General features: G+C 38.3%; 1 protein-coding gene across 4 annotated transcripts in view; it reads left to right on the forward strand.

The window, feature by feature from the left end:
- Positions 1–22868, forward strand: part of LOC106090358 (uncharacterized) — a 194461-nt gene extending 171593 nt beyond the window's left edge. Inside the window, exons 5-8 of one of the 4 annotated variants that reach the window (XR_009397502.1) lie at positions 10469–10700; positions 22168–22287; positions 22388–22554; positions 22623–22868. Coding sequence is in view for 2 of the 4 variants with exons in the window: in XM_059364290.1 (XP_059220273.1) it covers positions 10469–10700; positions 17453–17586 (366 nt within the window). In the remaining 2 variants the exon portion in view is untranslated. Of the gene's footprint in view, positions 1–10468; positions 10701–17452; positions 17983–18012; positions 18227–18388; positions 19218–22167; positions 22288–22387; positions 22555–22622 lie in introns of those variants that run through there. The other 3 variants (XR_009397503.1, XM_059364290.1, XM_059364289.1) reach the window with 3 other exon arrangements.
- The last annotated feature ends 239 nt before the right edge of the window (positions 22869–23107 follow it).

The following is a 23107-nucleotide window of genomic DNA, read 5'->3' on the forward strand; positions in this document are numbered from 1 at the left end:
AAAAGTAGATTCACTTGTAGAGAATGTATCTCGCGGCGCCACACAATGTTACATTAAGGAACTTAGACCAAATCTAGCAGTCAAGACCCAGCAAGAGATGCTGTACGCCCCAGTTTTTCTGTTTTTCTTACAACACTTACGCAGTCCACTTCGTACTTCGAAAATATCAACATTATTACCTTGAACCTCCAGAATGATAAAAGTTGTCAGCGTCATCCTAGGAAACCCTACTATTTACTGACATGGTTCAAATAGAATCGCGAGAGCAATTATAAGATGCCAGGGCAATCATTGATTCTGGGTCGCAAATCTACCTTTATTTCAGAGAAATTGAAAAACAAATTGATCCTGCCAACAATGTAACAGGACTTAACTAAATTGTCGCAGAGAAATCAACGAGAACTTGTCTTTTAACATTACGTTCATCCTTAGACCCTTGCCACGAATTAGAGGTGCACCTTGAGACCCTGCTTTCTAATTTGCCTCCACATAATTTAGACCTTGCGCAACTTCGAGATGTAGATAAGAAATCAGTCGGGTCGCTCTTGGCGCAAAATACTGTTTTTGGATGGATTGTTGGAGGACCAACCGTACAAGAATCTCCGGACGATAGCCAAATTTCCTTTCACAACACAATCTCAATAGAGAAAACTTTGACACGCTTTTTGGAGGTGGTGGAGACCCCAAAAAGGATTTTAAGTCAGAAGAAGACCATTTTTGTGCGCAAAATTGCAAAAAAACGGCTCGACGCGACTCAAAAGGAAGGTACATTGTTACCCTTCCCTTTAAAAGAAGTGAGGAGTTACGAAGTTCTGGGGAAATCGCAATGGCTCAATTCTACAGGATGGTAAAGAAGCTCTAGAAGAACCCAGAAATCAAGGAGCAATATGATAATGCCATTCTCGAATATCTAGAACTCGGGCATATGAGGAAGCTAAACTGACTCACAACGAAACTTAGGGTGGTTTTCAACAGCTCAAGTCCTTCTTGAAACAAAAAAGCCTCAATGACAACTTGTTTTCTGGACCCATTTTGCAACAAGACCTTGGTTTACAAATTTTGTATTCTTCAAATATGTTTCTAATGAGGATGTCAAAAAACTGCTGAGGATTTTGAGCTCTTGGCGAACACTTCTTCAACTTTCGGAAGATGTGACGGACACATATCCACTTGCTTCAAAAAATTTATACTAGGAATTCTATATGTTGACAATGTATTACTCGAGGAAGCACTCGTAGAAGCCATTGCATCTAGAAAATAGTAAATCGCCGCTTTGGAATCGGCTGGAATTAAACTTATCAAATGGACGTTCAATAATCACAAACTAATTTAGGATCTACCGGCAGAACAACTGCTTCCCGTAAAATGACTGGAGCTTGTTGAAGACTCCTCAACAAAGTCCCTTGACATAAAGTGGCATATTTCAGTGGATTATTTCACTATTAATCAACATTTACTAGAAATTAGACACTCTTATAAAAAAGAGAAGTTTTGTGGTTGGACCCAATTGTTGCTGTTGTAGTCATGCAGCAAGTATAGCTGGACAAATTCGACTAGGATGACGCGCTTATGTCAATAACTGTGATAAATTGGCAGAACTTTGTTAAAAGCTCGTAGGCAATAGAATCCGTTAAAATTCCCAGGTGGATACGTTTCACGTCTAGGTCCAAAGTCGTGGTATACTGTTTCTGGAGCCGCGTTATATATATGGGAGGAACATGACAACCTCCAAACCGACACTATTCTTTTAGCTGTAAAGACCCGCGTTGTCCCTATTAAAGATTTCTTGCCGAGACTCGAACTATGTGGAGCAGTGCTGCTCTCAGAGTTAGCTTCAGCAACTATAACAAAGCTTTAGATTTCGAAATTTACGACCCAATTTTGGACAGATTCCACAAATGTTCTATTGTGGTTTAGAAAACCTTAATTTGGAGCAAATTCGCGTTTCAGAAATCCTGAAGAAAGTTGGCAATGAAAAATGCCGCCATGTAACTCTGTGGATATTGCGAGTAGGGGCTGCGCATGGTCCGCAGTGGTTGACTTTGCCCAAAGACAGGTGACCAGCTTTTCAAGTTCCTGAATACACAAACCTTGAAGCACAGACGGTTAAAGTCTTTGCCACATTGATCTTTGAAGACTCATTAGTTAGGTTAGGTTTAAGTGGCAGTCTGACACCAGATTCACTTAGACGTTTTCGTCCATTGTGATACCACAGGAACAGAAGAAAGAAGATGCCTTCTATTTCCTAAGCATACCAAAAGATTCCCGTTTCCCTGGAATGTGCAAGGTAGTTTCTAGTCTTTCAAGCTCGTCCACTTTACAACTTCCTGGGATATCTCGGTGTGGCCCGACACCCAGAACAGATGAATTCAGCCATCTCGTTGAGAGATCTGCGATTGTCGACGCAGGTTTTTGTGTTCAGAAATTCGTTTTTCAGCGATATGACCAGCTCTATTTTTTCGGAATACACCGCAAAGCCCACCTGGTCGTCTAGTTTGGAACCATCCGTATAAAAGTCTACGCAACTTCTTTTGCCAGGGATATCGTAGTTCCAAACGGTTCTATAAGGAATAGTGGTAAAGTACATTTTATGAAAAAGCGGCTCAGGTAGGGAGTAATCCACATTGCCTGGAACATCGGATATTCTATCAAAGATAACACAGTGTCCGTAGCCGCAATATGACCAAAGAAAAAGCTCCATTAGCCTCACGGCAGTTGTCGAATTAATTTGTCTAGCGACAATGTCCAGAGGCATTAGATGTAGCATTAAATTCAGTGCATCAGATGTTGTCGTCCTCGGTGCGGCTGTGATGCACAAACGAGCAATTCCTTGGATCCGGTTGATTATTGAACAGAAGGTAAACTTTTTAGGCACCGTCCACCAGAACACAACACCATAAAACATTATAGGCCTGACAACTGAAATATATACCCGATGCATGACGCGCGATCAGAGTCCCAAATTTTGCCAATGGCTCTTGCGGGTGTATAGGGCAAGAGTTGGAGACAGGTACAACTGTAGGTAACTTATATCTCCTGCGAAAAAGAACTAGTTCTGCCTTGCACGAATTTACGCCTAAGACCACTTTCGGTAGCTAGCTTCGCTCTTGCACGTAAAGCTCACTGAAGTATACTATATCTTTCAATGCTGAGAAACTTTCCCCTAACCGCACTTTCCACGTCGTCAGCTTGCGCGACCACTTTTTCTTCCAAAAACAATAATATATTGCTACTGACTATAATCCATAGTAGAGGATACAGTATACCTCCTTGAAGTGTTTATCTGCTGACCCATCTTTTTAGATCCACAGATCCCAATGCATCTTTTAGTAAGTAAGTTATTAAAAAACTTTCTTACGGTAGAGTTGATGCTTAAAAAATCCAATTCCTTTATGATTGACATCGGTTTTGCATTATTGACAGCACCTTCAATGTCAAGAAATGCTACCATTGTATACTCTCCTTGACAGCTCGAGAACCCTCTATGATGTCGACTAGGTGGTGAAGGACTGTTTCAATGCATTTGCCTTTACTACATGCATGCTGCTGCCGCGATTGGCGATCTCCAGCGATCTTAGGGCAAATATAAGTTTCTATCAACCTCTCAAGAGTCTTCAGCATAAAGGATGTAAGACTAATAGGACGAAAATCTTTCGCCTTCGTGTGGTAGGGTTTTCCTGCTTCCGGAATGAAAATGACCTTCGTGTCCCTCCATCCCACAGATATGTATGACATGCTGATACGAGCAAAGTATATCTCCCTAGACCAAGGAGTAAGTCCGTTAAACACACCTGGCAACTTAAGGAGTCGAAACTTCTTATCGCCCAAAGGTTTTCGGCTCAGACACAATTTCCCTAATAACCTCCGACGAATGCATACCTCTTCCACGCCACGTTGTCCGTTGAAGAATTTCCCGGGAAATATGTATAAACGAGTAGTTCTAGTGTTTCCTCACTAGACGTTGTCCATACATTCTCTGACTTCTGAATATACCCCACCGTAATAGGTGTAGAGGACAGCGTCTTCCTTAGCCTAGAGGCCTCAGATGTATCCTCCACGGAGCTGCAGAATTCTACCCAGGATTTGTTCTGAGCTTTTCTTTGCCTTTTCTCGCCCTTATATTATAGATGTCCCAATCGTGTGGTGCTCTTGTGGCTTTCTCTCAGTTGAAGAGTTTTCCGGAGTTCTTTTTTAGACCAACCAGCTCTGGGGTCTATCATGGCGGTCGCTGTTGCCCCTTGGCTTTGGACTAGGACATGGTAACACAAGCGAGTCATTTCAGTTTACTCTTCCTTTTCTGGTCAAGAAGGGAGAGACGTGCAGAAATTTTGCCGAAATCTATCCCAATCCGCCTTCCTTCTGTTTAGCCGAGGGACCGCTTCTGCGGTATTTTCTCCAAGGCTGAAGGCATATGCATGCTGCTTTCTTTCTTGTACAACATAAGCTCGTATAGAATCTTGCTCCTAGAGCGTAGCTAGTAACGACCCAATGACTTCACCGCTTACTCCTGGCCATTTCCTTATCGGCACACCTATTCTTGCGCCAGCTGAGGCAACATATCTGACCAAGACTTGACCATTGCAAATAAATGAAAAAGGCTCAAAATCGTTTCTCAATATTTTTTTATGGGCTAGAAGTCTTAGTACCTCAATGAATTGGACCGTAGAACAAAATGCTAATACCAGCAAGTTATGATAGGTTATGTTTATGTGGAAATCTGCCATCAGACTCATTTAGACGTTTTCGTCGACTGTGATACCACAGGAACATCAAAAGTTCCTACCGTTGAGACATCCAGTTTGGTTTAAAAAGCCCAACAACTTGCGAATGTTCACATCCGCTACATCAGACAGGCTCTCAAAGAAATGAGAACCTAAAGTGAAACTCCTTCTGAGTGCTACACTCAACACACATACACAGCTTCTGCAAAAGTCGTTGCTGGCAACCTTCAGTCTGTCAGCATGCTTTCCAATAAGACAGTGACCTGTCATGACGGACACAATGACTAAGACGTCTGTTCTAGTCAGTGACAGCATAGCGGTAGACCTCCTCAAGTCTTTATTAGGCCACATAGTTTTGAAATGCTAACAGCCCCTCTTTGTGACCATCCATCATTCGTTGTCCTTGGACCTGGTCCTGAAAACTTAGCTTACATGCCGCTAGGGGCCCGGCACCCATAACAGGTGAATTTTGAACTGTGACAGTCGAGGGCTGTTTTTGTATTCAGAAATACGTTCTCCAGGGATTTAATGGCTGCCTAGCTGTCTTAAAGAATATTTATAGCAATCGTCGTTATGAAATTATATCTTAGCCATTCCACCACTTCCTTAATTGCAAGGATCTCCGCTTGATACACTCTGTAGTGGTCGAGTAACTTTTTCGATATTATCAGTTCTAGATCTTAAGAGTACACCCCAAAGCCCACTTGGTTGTCTAGTTTGGAACCGTGCGTATAGAAGACTATGCAACATACAGTACAATACCTTTTATTAAAAAGCGGCTCAGTTAGGGTGTAATCCAGACTGCCTGGAACATTGGATATTGTATCAATCATAACACAGAATCCTTTAGCCTCACTGCAGTTTGTCTAGCCGCAATGTCCAGAGGTATTGGATGTAGAATTAAATTCAGTGCATCAGAAGGTGTAGTCCTCAGTGCGGCTGTGATACACAAACAAGCCATTCCTTGGATTCCTTTTGAAGCACCGTCCATCAGACCACAATACTATATAGCATTAAAGGCCTGATAGCTGCAATATTTACCCAGTGAATGACACGCGGTCTAAATTCCCAACTTTTGCCAATGGCTCTCTTGCAGGTGTATAGGGCAAGAGTTGGAGACAGGTACCACGGTTGGTAACTTAAATCTCCTGCTGAAAAGAACTACATCTGTCTTGCACGGATTTACGCCAAGACCTCTTTCGGTAGCTCACTTCGCTTTTGCACGTAGAGCAAGTATATCTCTGTGAACGCTGGGAAACTTTCCCTAATAGCAATTTGCCACGTCATCAGCATGCGCGACCACTTTTACGCCTTTTTCTTCCAGAAACGATAATATATTGTTAATGGCTATATTCCAAAGTAGAGGTGTTCCTCTGCTGACCCATCTTTTTAGATCCACAGATCCCAAGCCTGCCGCAATGCATCTTTTAGTAAGTAATTAATAACCTTACGATGGAGTTGATGCCTAGCAACTCCAACTCCTTCATGATTGACGTCGGTTTAACATTTATGAAAGAGTATACCATTGTATACTCCTTGACAGCGAGAGAACCCTCTATGTAGTCGAATAGGTGGTGAGGGGCTGTTTCAGTGGATTTGCCTTTACAATATGCATGCTGCTGCCGCGACTGGCGATCTTAGGGCAAAGATATGTTTCTATCAAACTCTCAAGAGTCTTCAGCATAAAGGATATATGTGACATGCTGATACAAGCAGAGTATATCTCCCTAAGCCAAGGAACTTGTCTATCAGACACACCTTGTAATTCAACCGGTGATACATCATCAGGGCCTGGCCACTTAAAGGTGTCGAAACTTCTTATCGCTTATAAAAGTTTCGGTTCACACACAATTTCCCCAATACCCTCCGACGAATGCACAACAGTGACAACCTCCTTTGGCGCCACGTTGTCGGATGGAGAATTTCCCGGGAAATGTGTGCCAGCAAGCAGTTTTAGTGTTTCCTTACTAGACATTCTCCATACATTCTCTGACTTCTGAATATACCCCACCGTAATAGGTCTCTAAGACAGAATCTTTCTTAGCCTAGAGGCCAAAGATGTATACTCCACGGACCTTCAGAAATCCACCCAGGATTTGTTCTGAGCCTTTCTCAGCTCGTCCTTATATTTTCTTAGCTCAGCCTTATAAACGTCCCATCGTGTGATGCTCTTGTGGCTTTCGCTCAGTTGAGGAGTTTTCGGCAGTTCTTCCTTAGACCAATCATGCTGACAAGCGAATCATTCGGGGCCTTCGTTATCTGCTTGACTATTTTGTCTACATCCTCCTCAGTTGCCGCTTCCTTTTCTGGTCTAGAAAGGATAGACGTGCAGAATTTGTGCAGAAAAATATCCCAATCCGCCTATCTTCTGTTTAGCCGAGGCACCACTTCTGCGTTATTTTCTCCAAGGCTGAAATTAATATAACGATCAGAGAAGCTGTGGTTATCCAACACTTCCAAGTCGCATATTCATGCGCTTACATCTTCCGTTACAAAAGTAATATCTAGTACCTCCTGCCTGTTCTTGGTAATTAAGTTCGTTTATACCCTTTATTACAAATCAACAGATTGCAACTTACAATATATTCGATAAGCAGCTCACCCCTTTCGTTAACATCCGAAGTTCCCCATATCTGGTGATCTGTATTAGCATCACTTCCATGATGTTTTCTTCCCTACAGAAGCGGCTTCAACCATCCAACACTTCCAAGTCGCATATTCATGCGCTTACATCTTCCGTTACAAAAGTAATATCTAGTACCTCCTGCCTGTTCTTGGTAATTAAGTTCGTTTATACCCTTTATTACAAATCGACAGATTGCAACTTACAATATATTCGATAAGCAGCTCACCCCTTTCGTTAACATCCGAAGTTCCCCATATCTGGTGATCTGTATTAGCATCACTTCCATGATGTTTTCTTCCCTACAGAAGCGGCTTCAACCATCAACTTAAGGTTTGAAGGCGGCATCTCTGAATCGTGTGCCATATATAGGGAAGGCAGCCAGCAATGAGACTTATTTATTTCAAGGCTGGTTACTACTTAATCTTCAGTGCTTAGCGACAGAAGAAGAAAAACTTTTAGACTCCTCTTTGCAAGAATACAGGCTCTGTGTCTCCCATTCCTGTACCCTTGAGTAGATAAAATCCCGGAATTCTTAGTGCACGAACCATTCCTTCACGCACCCATGGTTCCCGAATAAGAACCACGTCAAATCCACATTGGACACTTGCGGTGTGGATGATTTCTCCTTAGATGCTTCACTAACTGCTGCTGTCGAAAAACATTTTGAGTTCTATCCTTCTATCTATCCCACTGGCGCATACCTTGGGCCCAGTCCAACTAGATGACACACCCACACAGGGCTTGTCGGGACCCGTTTCGATGCCTTCCCCTCCTGTCTCGATTGTGGCAGGGGTATTTTCAGTGTCTTGCAATCCGCCAGTCTCTAACGACGTGGTCGATAGTTCCGCAGGCAAGTGTTCAGCCACAGCTGCTGAGTCCTCTCCTGATTTCCCAACCCCACCGATCCTATAGACCTTCAGTTTTTACTTGTTGAATCCGTAGGATATAACTCCTTCAGACTTGTTGAGGTCTGCCAGACAGCCGGAGTTTAGTTTGAATACTTCATATCTCCGGTCACCATCAGCCTTGTCCAATGTAGCAATCTTCCAGTCGGTGGTTGAAAGATTGGGATTACATTCCTTTAGTCTTCAAGAATAGATTCAGGATCTGAGGGAATCCTTGGTATACAAGCATGCGCCATGGGTCGAGAAGTGCTGCTAGTGCTGCACCTGGCCAGATCTCACCAATCTTTTTTAGCGCACAACGATACATTTCAATTGAGCATTGATACCCGAAGACAAATAGACTTTATCGGCCCGATACCAGCTTGCATCGTCCCAATTATTCCTAGGTATGCAGCCCTGTTCTTCTCCCTTGTCGACAACTGCCATCACCAAACTGCCCCTGACCCATCCTTCAATTCTTCGCCCTAGATTTTTTAGGCATGGGATGCCCTCCAGGTGACCGCAGCCTTTTGGCTGACTGCGGTGCATTTTCCGTCTTTGAGGTAGGCTGTGCAGCAAATCCCCGAGCCCGATTTAGGGAGTCTCCCTCCCTATTATGGAGTGTCTTAGGATTATTCGCACCAACCCTCTCAATAAACCTGGGAGCGATGAGTCTTCTATTATTCCAACCTCTTAAAGAGCGTGTTGCTTTGCCTGGGAAGGCCGATGGCCTAGGCAAATTATAGGCAGGCGAAGATAGAATAGGTTCGGCCTTGCCCTTAAGACTCGAACTGAGTGTCTTCGTCAAAAGCCCTTCCTGTCCAGTCTCTGTCGGCTAGTGGAACGCGGAGTTACCGCTCCACAAGTCGAGGTTTTAGGAGAAGACAACATGCTACGACCTGATACCACCACGAAGCTGTTGGGTCTTTGGAGTCCACTATCCACTATACTTGAGTAATTTAAATTTTTCTTCCAAAAATAATGACCTATTAAGAGTTACAGAAAAATTCTTGCGGAGCGAAGTAACAAAGCCTCCGCTTCACTCAACGGTTCAAACAATAATCTACCAGCAGGACAATCTAAGAGAAAAAAGTTAGTTGTTATCAGGGACGATAGGTTTCGTTCCTGAATGGGTAATGGGCCCCGTTGAAGAGGCTTACCCTGGAAACGACCAAAATACACGAGTTGTCGCCATTAAAACCCGTCACGGTACATTGAGTTGACCCTTAACTAAACTGGCCAAACTTTTTTTCCGCCCGATTATGCTGTTGCGCCTCTAACCACAAACAAAGTACTCCTGCAAACCTTCTCTTTTCAGATATGGCTGCCGGAAGAAGTACGCTTAAGAGGTAGGGATGATGGATCGCTCAAGCTGGACATCGTATTCGTCCCCACAGCTACGGTACGGGTATCGGAGGACGGCGTGGACAGGTGGTCTTTCAATCGGGCACTCATCAACCAAGGCTCCACCACGTCACCCATTTCCTACTCCACATATCGGTGTCTCGGTCTGACTTCATTCAGGTATCGTGGCAATCGGTTTTCGTATTGCCGACCCGACCCCATTCCGAATCTCCGATCTCTCGATTTTCGATGGCAAGAAAACGACTAGGTGGTTTAATTATATTAAATTATAAATTATTCTTTAAAATTTTTTCTAAGGTAAAAATTTTATACAATTTTCTCTTAAGAGTTTAATGAAATTCTCAAAGACAACATTTTAATAAAATGTTCGCTAAAAACGAAATTTTAATGAAATTTTCTCTAAAATTTATAAAATTTTCTCCAAAGTTAAAATTAAAATGAAATTTTCTTTGATGACAGTATTTTAATGCAAAATTTTCAAAGACAATGTCAAAGTGTGCAGTCCTATTCAAGTTTTAGCTCGATGATGTGCGGCCTCCTTTTTTATGCGGTATCCGAAGAGAGAAGTTTTAACATGGTTGGATACCTTACAAATGCTGCCAGCGGGGATTTTAACCCAGGCGTTCGGCGTCATAGGCTGACATGCTAACCTCTGCGCGCGGTTGTCTCTATATTCAAATGTTATTTATAAAAAAGTGGCACATATCGTCGATGATTTAAAAATTGTTTTTATCGAATATGAAAATCAAAAAAGAAATTCAACATGCCGATGCAAAATTTTATCGATTTTATAATTTTTTTGATAATTCTTTTATAAATAAATGTGTATATACAATATATCTACATGATTCTTCTATATTTTATATTTTTAGTGTGGGAAATTATTTGCCTCTAGAAACGGTCTTCATAAGGATATGGTGTGCTCTAATTGTGGAACAGTAACTACAACTATTTGGAGGAGGAGTATCTGTGGCGATATTGTATGCAATGCATGCGGTTTATATTTTAAACTCCATGGAGTTAATAGACCGCATTCCATGAGACGGGATACTATACATACTAGACGGCGGCGACAAAAGGGCCCCGAAAAAGCAGTAAAAATTGGTAAATAAAATGCGATCAAATTTTAGTTACATGTATTATATTAACTTATCTTATAAATATATTAAACTAACACTTTTACTTGGATTTAGCTTTCACATATTTTAGATATATAGCGTCTAGACCAATATGATTTTGAAATTACAAGTCTACATCTTTGCAACGAATTACAAAATACAAAAACCATAGAGATTATCCCTAAATTAGAGATTATATCTACGATTGTAAAAATTTGTTTGCGATGAATTAAATCGCAAGAGTTCCAGAGTACCGTAGTCTAAAAAAAAACTTTATTGACCATTATTTCCCATCTACAATTTTTATTTTATAATTTTGAGTATGGGTGAATCAATTGAAATATATCGATTACTAGCTGGACAGGACCCACTCCGCTGCGCCTTCTTTCACTCTCTTATTTTATTTGAACCCTATATTGTCACGGTCAGGAAAAAGTCCTGTTTGGGGTGCTGGTACGGCCTTTCAGATATTTCGCCCCAATGTGGATATCATATTGGTGCTCTTCTCCCAAATTTCTTTCATTTGAGCCTTACATTGTTATGGTCGGTAAATATGTCCGGTATGGGGAAGTTTTTGGGAGTGAGGTGGTACCCCATGTATGAGATTCGTGCTCTAGTCTCAAATACCTTCCATTTGAGCCTAATATTGTCATTATTATTGGTTTAGATTTCCATTTGGCGTGCTTTGGAGATGGGGCGACCGCCATAGATATCCCACCTTAAATTTGTATTTGTATTTTATTATGATAAAATCTATACAAAAGACAATGTCTTATAACGACATCGTTAAAGGCCATTAGCAATTTATTCCTATGACTTACATCACAACCGTAAAAAACTTCGCAAGTGTATAATAGTTTCGACAGAATAAATATCCTAGCCAAAAGCATTCTTATTGACAATGGGATATACTGTCGACTCATAAATAAGTATCTTAAGACGCAGTAGGTCCTGCCCACTGTCATACTGACATGATTCTTCCATGAAAGTCTATGATCAAACTCCATCCCAAGGTTTTTTGCAAATGAAACAATCTCAATTGTGGCTCCAGCAATTGCCACATCAAGATTAGGCGGCATTGTCACCCGATTCCTACCAATTACGAGGCACTTTGACTTTGTTGGATTTAGAAGTAATCCGTGGGCGTTTGCCCATGTGTTTATCCTATCTAAGTCACTATTAAGGCGAAGTACGCCATCGATCAGCCTCTCCGGCGAGGAGCTCATAAACAGCTGTACGTCGTCGGCATACATATGAATACCACAGTTGCGCAATTGTCGAGGAAGGTCATTGCTATATAAAGAAAAAAGGAGTTGGCCCAATACAGACCCCTGTGGAACACCTCTTGCGACTGGAAGATAACTAGAACACCGGATATCAACACATACCGATTGGCTTCTATTCGAAAGATAGGAAAATATAAGGTCCGTTGTTCTGTCAGAAAGTTTAAATAAATGTTTCAGTTTAAGGCAAAGTACATTGGGATAAACGGAATCAAATGCCTTCGAGTGATCTAAAAGAACAATAAAGGTAAATTTATCGCTGTCAATATTACTCCTTACATCTTCAACTACTTTCAAAAGTGCAGTAATGCAACTGTGCTTTGGCCAGAAACCAGATAGAAAATCTGTTATTCGCACTCCTTAAAAAATATATCGTGATATTTTCCGGTTGACTAGAGCCTCAAATATATTAGAGATGTATGGAAGTATTGCTATTGGCCTAAATTCTTGGTTATTCTTTGGTATTGGGACTATCCTTGCCCGTTTCAAAGACTGTGGATAGCCACTCCTTAAAATAATTATGTTAAAAAGATGGCATATATACAGAAGAATAAAGGGTAGAATTATCCTCAAAAATTTCGGGACAATACCATCAGAACCAATGGCATTAGACTTAATCGATTCTACAGCGCTAACGATATCGCTTTGTTCAAAACGCTCATGATCAAAACGTAGGTCTGGTAAGGTGTTGTTACTACAATGGCTAACGTTACTAAATTCACTGTCGTAGAAATGTACGTTTAGCTCAGGAAAAGATATGTTCAAGAAACTCCTATTAATCTCATCTAAATAAACATGTCTACCAATTGATGCATTACCCCTTCCTATTCCAATTGACATAATAAGTAGGTTTAATGACTCTTGAAATTTACGACTAAAATAAGCTATTTTCTTTGTCTTTATACAAGAAGTAGTCTGATTTCTCGCACGCTTGTAATCTTTAAAGAGTTCAGGTGTCCTAAAACGTTTCCATCGAAAGTACGTACAATCTTTTTTACCTATCAATATTTTAATATCATTATCAAAGCACTGATTCCCATCGGAATACATTCGTCGAAAATCTAACTCACATTGCGTTGAAGAAATGCTGCCTGCTCATCCACGTAAGACATACCATAAAGCTCCTGCCACTCAACGGTGCCAATTTCACAAAGTAGTGAGTTATAATCAATGTTTCTATAGTCTATGTACGTATATGTTATACATGTATATTCCATTGAAACGCCATAAGTCAAAAAACATAAATCATGTTTTGAAAGTAGGGGTGCCGATAATTGATCATATAACATCACATCAGTCTTGGAACTTACGAAGAACAAGTCAATAAGAGTCTCAGTTGTCGTTGTATAGTGTTTGGCTTTATTGGAATTAACAACATGCAAACCTATTGATTGCATGCTCCCCGTCAAATGTCATGTCTTATATAGATAGCAACTCCACCACCTCTGCCATCCCGATCGGATCTTAAAACCCTGTAACCATCTACGGATACCAGTCTATTCCCATAATGTGGTTAAAACCATGTCTCAGACACCGCAATAACCTCAAATTTATAGCGAAACTCATCAATTTTGTTCTTAAGGCTCTGAGCACTTATATGCACAATTTTCAGTTCAGGCTTCTGTCGCGCTAGAACCCTGACCATCAGGTGTAGATTTTTTTATTTATTTTATTTATTTATGGATTTATTGTCTACACAACAAGATAATAATCTTATAATTAGTGTGTAGATTTATTGTTATATAATACATCCGACTAAAGTAGGTTCTTAATAAATAAGCTAGGTTACAATAAATAAAAAGTGGAACAAAACAATGTTTACAAATAAAATGTGTTAAAAAAACAGCCGTATGTAATTGGGAATTTAACAAAAAGCTCAAATAAAAAAAAATTAGAACAACAAAATAATTTAAAAAAATTTTAAAGCAAAATTTAAAGAAATGAAATTTTAGTTAACTATGAGAAAAATTGAATAAGCAGTTTTTTAAATGTAATCGTGTTGCTGATGCATTGAATATCGTGTGGTAGATTATTCCAAAGACGTATGTTGCTAATTTAAATTATCGTTCAGACATAAGACTCCGTCTTCTAAAAGATATTAACTTTCTTCCTCTATCAGATTGGGCAAACCTCAGTCTATCCAACAAATATCTGGCATTTAGAAGATTGTTGAAACTAAGTCCAAATAGAGAATTTACATATTGTGGTGACTCCTTTTTAAACCATACACATAAATGACTATGCTGTTAAAAGCTGCATTCAAATTTCGGAGGCTCGAAGAATCACAATTCAAAAAAAGTTCACAACCATTTCAAACCTGGAACTAGGAATGTTTTCGACAGAAGAATTCAGATATTTATGGGTGTAAAGGAGTGTGTGATCCAAAAAGCTCGAAGCTTGTCTGTCTTTCTGACTGTCTTTCTAACAACAGGGACTCTTGGTGAAGATATACCGACATCTGTCCATGAATAATTTTCTCGAAAACCTTAGAGAGATAGCATAAAATTGATATCGGCCGATAATCAACGTTGGATTTGGGAATGGGGACAACTATAAGCATGTTTGAGTTAAAATCCCTAGTGATTATTACATCAGTATAACCCAGTGTTACTGATTCCAGTACAACCAGAAGCCCATGTATGCCAATCGTATTATTCGGACGGTAGATACAACCAATTAAAACTTTTTCACGATTTGAAGATATTTCAACAAACACCTATTCTATCTGGTCCCCGAATTTAGACTTTAAAGGAATTATATTTTTCAGGTTTCTTCTGACATAAATGGCAACACCTCCTCCGCGACTTCCCCTGTCAGATCTGAACAGAGTATATCCATTTAAGTTGACAAGACTGTCAGCTATGGAAGGACTTAGCCATGTTTCCGAGAGGCATATATCTAAATTCATCAACGTTCCTTACCAGATTTTGAGAATTTATGTGGCAAATTTTAAACCATTTCTTTGCCTATCCAATATTTTGTTTTTTGTTCCGTCTTTGGAATTTGTATTAACATTACCAAATTGCATCATTTATCAATTTTAAACAATTTAGGAATATGGCATCAGCAGCTCAATTACGCATAGAATTTCCATTCCGGATGGAAAGATTGAATTTAAAACGGCTATAAGTGTTTATTAAAGTGATAGCATTAAAGTGATACAAAGTAAAATTCTTATCAAAAATATGATGCTATTATATGGTTATTCTTCTACCACGAATATATAATAAACAAGCTATAAAGTTAGGATTGTAAATCCATACCAGCTTCGTCTCGCCGGCTTCTATATTCATCAAGGGTTTTAGGATGAAGAACGCATATTGGTGGATCATCGCAATCGAGGCGTTTGATATATACAAAGCCACGAAAAGTATATGTTGCCTTTAAAAGACCTTTCCTTTTTAATTGAATTGCATCTTGCAAAAGTTGGTAGTTTGTGTTTGATATGTCTTCATTGATATAATATTGGGAATTGGAGTTAAAACCAATATCACACAATAATAATTTGTTGTTTTTTCGTTTCTTATAGCTTTTTATAGATTTTAAGAACAAATTTTTTACGTATGGCGACATAAACTTAATAAGGATTACTCCATCCGGCGAAATACGTTGTTTCGTGCTATTTTTGCAAGCGGTGAGTTGATTTAATTCTAGGTGGAACTATGTTCATTGAGTTGCAAATGTTGCTGAACACGTCAATTAAATTTTCATCTCTCTGGAATGGTATTCCATTCAAGCGAATTTCACAAGCCAAAGGTGCATTTTCTTGCCTTAGAAATTGTTTTTGGAGTTCCACTATTTCAGATTGTGTTATGGTAAATTCATCAATTCGTTTTCCAAGTTAGAGATGCGTGCGTGGACATTATTTAAATCATGTATCACTGCTGCCAATTTATGGTCAAACTCATTCGAAATAAGTGTTACTGTTTCTCTTAACAGTCCTTTGAATTGATTCATTATCCTTTCGCTTAGCTTGGAGAAACGGCCATCGAGCATCTGCACAATTCGGAATGGCGAATCAGATAACTTAAGTGTCTTCGCTGAATTTTCGAAAGATCGACGGATAAGGCTCTCTCGGCCGCGTTTGGGTGCCCTTGAATCTCTTACCACAACGTTATATTTGATGTTTCGCTTGATACTTCTCTTTTACTCTCACAGTCAGTTCTCTATACGTTTTAGTTTCTCACTCGTTGTTCTTGTAATGCTGTTTGTTTGTAATTTCTGCTTTGCTTTTTTTACACAAAAACAATTTGCAAATGTTTGTAACACAACACTTTCTGTTATTCGAATATGATTATTATTGAACACAGGATGTACCACTTATTGAATTTGCTTTTATTTGAATCTTTTTGTGGTTTATAACCAGAGTATGGAGTGTTTTATCAGGAGCTCAAATAAACACGTCTACACGCTACAAGTTTCGCAACTGTCAATGTCTCTAGAATTTTCCCTTTAATTACAAGGAACAACATATTGAGAAACATTGAAGTAATTGTAGACAGTACATATCTTTGATTTTAAATTTATATATGGAAAGGCAAAATTATTTTGTTTGAAAAATAAATAAATTATAGTTTAAAAGGGTTTAATTTCATGAAAAATTTAATTTAAAAGATTCTCATCGTTATTGTTATAACAAGTATCTGCGTTATGTTGTTGTTTTAATGCTTTTATGTTTAAGTCTATTATCTCGGCTTTGAGGTCGGAAATTTCACACATAGTTGTCTCTAAATATGACACTCTTTCAATTACATTGTTTAAGTCCACTCTCATTTCGGTTATTTTCTTATTAATTTCTGTTAATATTCGGTCCTCACTTTCCTTAATCATTGCTTTTATTTCACTAGATATACTTTCGGATTGTTTTTTGAGTCGATTATCCAGGATTTGCTTGGTTGTTTTATGTTTTGTTTTATTTTGTTAAATACATTGGTACTCTTCGTATGTATTTAGAAGTTAAGTGCCTCCCTTAAAAACACTACACTGTTGTGGAGAGAGAATGTTTTTGTTTATTTTTGTTTTTTACTTCTTTTCTTCTTTTGCCGTTCAGAAGTAGAAATATCAATTTTTATTTTCACTTGTTGGTTATTTTGAACGCTTTAATAACTATATGTTATGTTGTTTCTATTAAGCAAGACTTTTTGAACACTATTAAACAAGATTTTTTAAAATTAAAGTGGGGAAAACAACGCAAAACTTCAATTAAAAACGAAACAAAATAAAACACGTCCGTTCGCTGCTAATTTAGTTCAATTTAGAGGTTAATTTATAGTTTTTAGAGCGCACAACAAGCCGATTACTGGCTTAGGTATATGTCCATAGTGGCAATTGGGCGGATTAATGTCTGCATCCTTTTTTCAACCTAACCTAATAGTGGTTTGGAACACGAACACCTTAGCTACCGGCGGCACCCAGACTACAAAATCTCACACTGCCATATCTTTTTTGGGTACAGCAACAATAACATCGCACCAAATCTTGCGAGCACACCAGTTTCAAGAATTTCGTTTGGGTACAACAACACCAACGCCGTACAACATCTTGCGACCACACCACTTCAAGCCCTCTAGTGTAGTCCAACTAAAATAACAACACACACCAACTTTTGGAAGCGTCATAGTCTTGCGGACAAACCCATATCTAGTCTTTTAGTATGACCCGACAACAACACTTTGCCTGCGTGCAAAAAACAACACCATAGATTAGACACCAGATAAAACCACCTATCAGTTTTAATTCGTCTTGACGAAACAACACAACTTAATTTTTGGCACAACAACAACTCGCCATAAGTTCTTGTACAAGGAAAAAGGGAAACCAACCCCTATCCAGCCTTCTATTTTTGTTACCGTTGTCAGCCGTCACACGTCACCAGAGTCAGTCAAAATACCAAGGGCAATATGAAAATTTAGATCTGTCGTACTGATACCATAATCATTCAGTAATAAAATCATCACCATAGTTCACATCGCCCTACAAGCAATAACAAAGTTCTCATCTTTCAACAATATTCAGTTTCTCGATGACAACGAATCTCCGCTTTTGTATAACAACAACATCATCATAACCATCAATCTCATCAGTATATCACGATCCCCGTACAACAGCAACAATAACAACAAGGCCTTCTGTCAAGCAGGTACCATTATGTAGTCATCCGATGTTTTGTCACATGCTTATATAGACGCACGGAGGAAAAGCAACGGTATTTTTAAAGACTTTTTATAAGGTAAGGCATAACGATAATATACCTCTTTGGAGATAAATGTGCTATTTTTTGAGAATTTTAAACACTTTGAGACCGCAGTAGATACCTACGGTACAAAAATTTCAATTGTTTTTCTTCAAAACTTATATATATATGTATATTTTTTTAACAATTTCAAACCAGGTCAAGTTTCTTTCTCGGAAAGTTTACATTGTTGTCAAGTCACTTGGAAATAGCTTGGTGACGGACAAATTGCTGTTACCTCATGTAATTAGAAAAATATTAACTATAGTTGTTGCCGCTAAAACCAATCAGTAAAGAAAAACCATTGTATTTCTATATATTATTTACTAATAGTCACCGCGTTTAAAACCATTCAATGCTGTGCAGACACACGCTTGCAGAAGAATAATTCTGTCTTTCCGAAGAAAATTCACTGTATACACACCTTTTAAAGTATTTAATGACGCACTTTAAGCCAATTTAGTGCCGTGCAGGCACATATTTTTGATAATTTCCTGAAATTTTGATATATATAATTTTTAAGCGATTTTACAACATTTTAGTACATTTAAGCTGTTTTAAATATTCAAGCCCATGATTGTGAACCTTTGTTATTCTCCTTCTTCTTTTTAATTTGTTGTTTAGCAATTTTTGATAACCTTGTGCTGTTCAAGGCAAAACACTTGTATTTTCCATTAGTTTGAAGAGAATTTTCAAGCCTTTTAGAAACATTCAGTGCTGTTTAAGGCACTTATCATTTCTTTCCTTCAATTCAAACCTTTGTCAAGTATTCTCGTACCAGGTGGCACATTGAGATATGCTACTTAATCTCTTTTAACATATTTTTTTCTTGGTTTATATTCCGTCACTTGATCGAATTTATTTATGATGGTATATAAAAACATATTGTACATGAGATTTTAGCCCAATTCTCATTCTAGTTTTTTATTGTATTTATAAGTCATGAATTGTGACCGCATTCCATATTATAGCGCTATAATAGGAGTGTTCTTTTTTTGATTTTGTTTTCAGCTCATTACTATATAATATTCTTGTATGTCTACAGTCCCATCATACGATTTATTGATTGTATAAACAACATTTACTCTTTATTTTAATTAGACCTAACGTTTAGTTCTAGTTATTATTTTAAGAATAATAAAAATGAGTTTTTCTTGAATTTTACATGATCGCATCGAGTAGTCAATATGGCTGAGTAGGGATCGTGGCAAGGTAGGTATTTCAAAGTCAATATCGTATCTGAGGTAATCCTTTAATAGGCGACAAGGGTTACCATGGTCTGGTTTTTGGTGAGAAACCGAGGGAGGGGAGCATGTAGGTAAACAACAGCGGATTTTCTTTAATCAACCTACAGATGTCGCCGCGGACAGGATGTTAAGATCAAGCCCCAAACACGTCATTTTTTTTAGGATTGTTAATCACTGGTTCAAATTATTATATGATAACAGCGATTATTTTCTGATTTGCACACAAGAACAACATCCCTATCCGACGAGCCTTAGCCGTGCACAGATCGACAAGAAGCCAGTGCTGCTGTGTAAATAGGACGTTTCCCTTTTTGAGAGCCGAATCGTGACAATTTAAAAAAACATTACTGAGAGTGCGATATATACTCACTGCTTACGGTGTCGCGACAGGCATGAGCTGTCGATAAATATAAATAACAAAACAAAATAACAAGGAATGTTTAACGAGAACATTAATGTAAATACATGTGTGTATGTGTAAATAAGGTACAATTGGTTTCAGTATACTATAATACAGGAATGCGTACTAATGTATAAGTATCACAGATGGTGTTTTATTTAAAAGAATACCAAATGTTCAGTCAAAACAAAAAATGGAATGTGCATGGCAGTATGTATGACAAATTATGATAAAGATGTTTTTTGTGTCGTTTTCCATAATGTTAAGGCCGGTATTATATTCGGTTTTCGCGTTGAAACTCGATATAAAAAAACACAACCGGAAAATGCCGAAAAGTGTTCGTTTCGTCGTAACTTGTTTTTTCATCTAGGGAAAATTTACATTCGGGACGCCAAACTTCTAATTGCAACATATGTATTTACTCTGGGTGGAAAAAATAGTGTTTGTGGATGCATAAATAAGAAAGTAAATTTTAAATATAAATAAATATACTCGAAAGAAGAAAAATATCTCTTTCACAACAAGCAGCTCAGTCAATCTGTACGAAATAATGAGGTTTGTGAAAGAAGAAGAAGCACAACTGCTTTTGGTCTTTCAATTACAACAAGTGGAAGATGCTGACAATGGTTTTTAGACTACAAAATCTAATTATTTTAACAAATAAATGCCGAATTTGGCTTTTTTAAATTGTTTTGTGTTTCATTATTTATTAATTACGAAGGGGTGGTTTTTGATTAAAATTATAACAACATACATGAATTTCAGTACGACCCAAACACTAATATGTGTGTGTACACATGCACATAAGCAGCTGATAAATTGTTTGATACCATATTAATATTTTATAATTAATTTGGCCAAAGAAACCCAAAAAATCAAATGTGGTAACCTTGTCAAACCACCGAATGACCGATTTTCGGAAATTTTTCCACAAAAAAGAACGTAGTACCAGCATTTAGAAAAAAAATTATAAAAAGTGGTCATAACATAGAAAGAGGTTACAGTTTGACTAGACTTTGTAATAGTTTAACCTCTATTTGAACCAAGCGCTGAATTTATGAAAAATTGTAGCATGGCGTACTGGACTGGGTCACTGTCAAGATTTTCGTTGAAGATTCCAATTGGCGAAAGATATACTGATCCAGACCATGTTATATTCCTCTCTGTTTCATAAATTTGTTTCAGTAGGAAATTCTCGTGCTCGGCAAGGTTTTCAATAAATTTCATTTGATGAAGAAAGCGTGTGTACAAAGTGGCGCAACATTTGCAGTTTTATATATGAAAATATTTGAAAATACTTATTAGTACTCTCATAATGTTTGCTTATGCTCTTCCTTAAGACTTTGCGCTCGAAAACTTCCAACTCATTGGTCACAGTTGAGGACATCGTGAACCAAATTGGAAAGGCGTAAAGAAGAACCGATCGAATCGACACCTTATACAAAAGCAACTTCGTTTGTTGTGGCAGATATACATATATTATTAAAAAGATATGAAAACGATCCAACTATATTTCTCGCTTTTTGCTAATCAAGTTTCACATGTTTGATAAATTTCAAAAGTTTGTCAAAGTTGATGCCCAAGTATTTTATGCTTTCTTTGAATGGGATTTCAATACCACCAAGTGAGACTTGCAGACCTTTGCTTTCAGGAACGACTGATTTTGAACATTTACCTGAAACGCTCCGGATGCATATGGCTTCAGATTTTCCTGCATTGATGGTAATGGCCCATGTTTTGTAGTAGTCGTTTATGATTGTTAAATGTGCTAATACTTGTTGCAAGACAATCGCAGGGGATGAGTTGTACACATAAATTGCCTGTGAGCTTGAAGCAGTGTGGGGAAAATCATATAGAAACATGTTAAAAAGGGAATGCGCCAACACACTTCCTTGAGAAACGCTGCTGCTTACAGTGCCCGATAAAGATAAAACATTTTTAATCTTGACTTCAAATTTTCGATCCGAAAGAAAGATCTAAATCACCTTAAAAAGGCAAGGGTCAACCTCCAAGTTAATCAGTTTATATATTATTGCTTTGTGCCAAACGGAGTCAAATGCTATTTCAATGTCCAATAGCATTTCAATGTCCAAGGAGATTGCAACAGTACAAATTTGGTTTCTGAAATTTGTAGTTATGTATGTCAGTTTGGAATTTTAAAAGGGCATGTTGGGTGGAATGCTTCTTTTTAAAACAAAATTGAAAATCAGAATGGGACTGATATAATAAATTCCTTCTCAATTTTTATTTTCAAAACATGTTCAAATATCTTCCCGACATTTGACAACAAGGAAATTGGGCGAAAATCTCCTGGAACATCGCTAGTGGGCTTTTTCTTAATTGGAGTAATATGGGCCAATTTTCAACTAGCTGGTAAATAACCATTGTTTATACAGTTATTGTATATGCAGGTAAGGAAATCAATTGTTGAATCTGGTACTTGTATCAATAGAAAATTTGAAATGCCAACGCATCCGTTATATTCCTTTCCATTTATGTTTCCAATTATAGATTTAATTGTTCCAGAATCTGTGAAATGGTAATCATCCGGGTTAGCCAATGCTCTTACGTTATCATCAAATGAGAAGATGTGGTTTAGAACTGCAGTAACAAAAGATGATATCCTTGTATCCAGATCATCTACCGGGCTACCAGGAACAGTCACACGAAACGTGGAGGTATAATGTGTTCGGAAACATTCAGCTATTTCAGTGTCACTAGTGATGATATTATTATCCATCCGCAGTTGTTAGCAAAATGGCGACTTCTTTCTCCCAGATATGGAATAAATTTCTAAATGCAGACGGACCAGGTTTGATTGTAAACAATCTCTCACTAAATTGTTTGGCTTGTTCCAAAGCTGTTGTCTCTTTTATTATTGTTTTCAATAACTGGATTTGCTTTGATAATATCTTATACTCACTGTTTGAACCGTTGAGTGGAGCGGACGTATTGTTATTTCTTTACGCAAGAACTTTTCTGTAACTCATAATAGGTCATTATTTTTGGAAGAAAAATGTAAGTCACTCAAGTATAGCCGCGATAGAGGTATCCATTAGGCGGCTGCGGCTGTTTCCAGTGGAGCGGCAGATCTGGAGCCCGGGAGTAGGCTTAGAATGGACTTTGCTAATGTCGCTAGGGACATTTTGGTGATGGCAGTTGTCGACAAGGGAGAAGAATAGGGCATACCCAGGAATAATTGGAGTAAGGTAGTCAATGGATTGTCATCAA

Source organism: Stomoxys calcitrans, chromosome 3 (genome assembly GCF_963082655.1).
Source record: "Stomoxys calcitrans chromosome 3, idStoCalc2.1, whole genome shotgun sequence".
In the NCBI taxonomy this organism is placed as follows: domain Eukaryota; kingdom Metazoa; phylum Arthropoda; class Insecta; order Diptera; family Muscidae; genus Stomoxys; species Stomoxys calcitrans.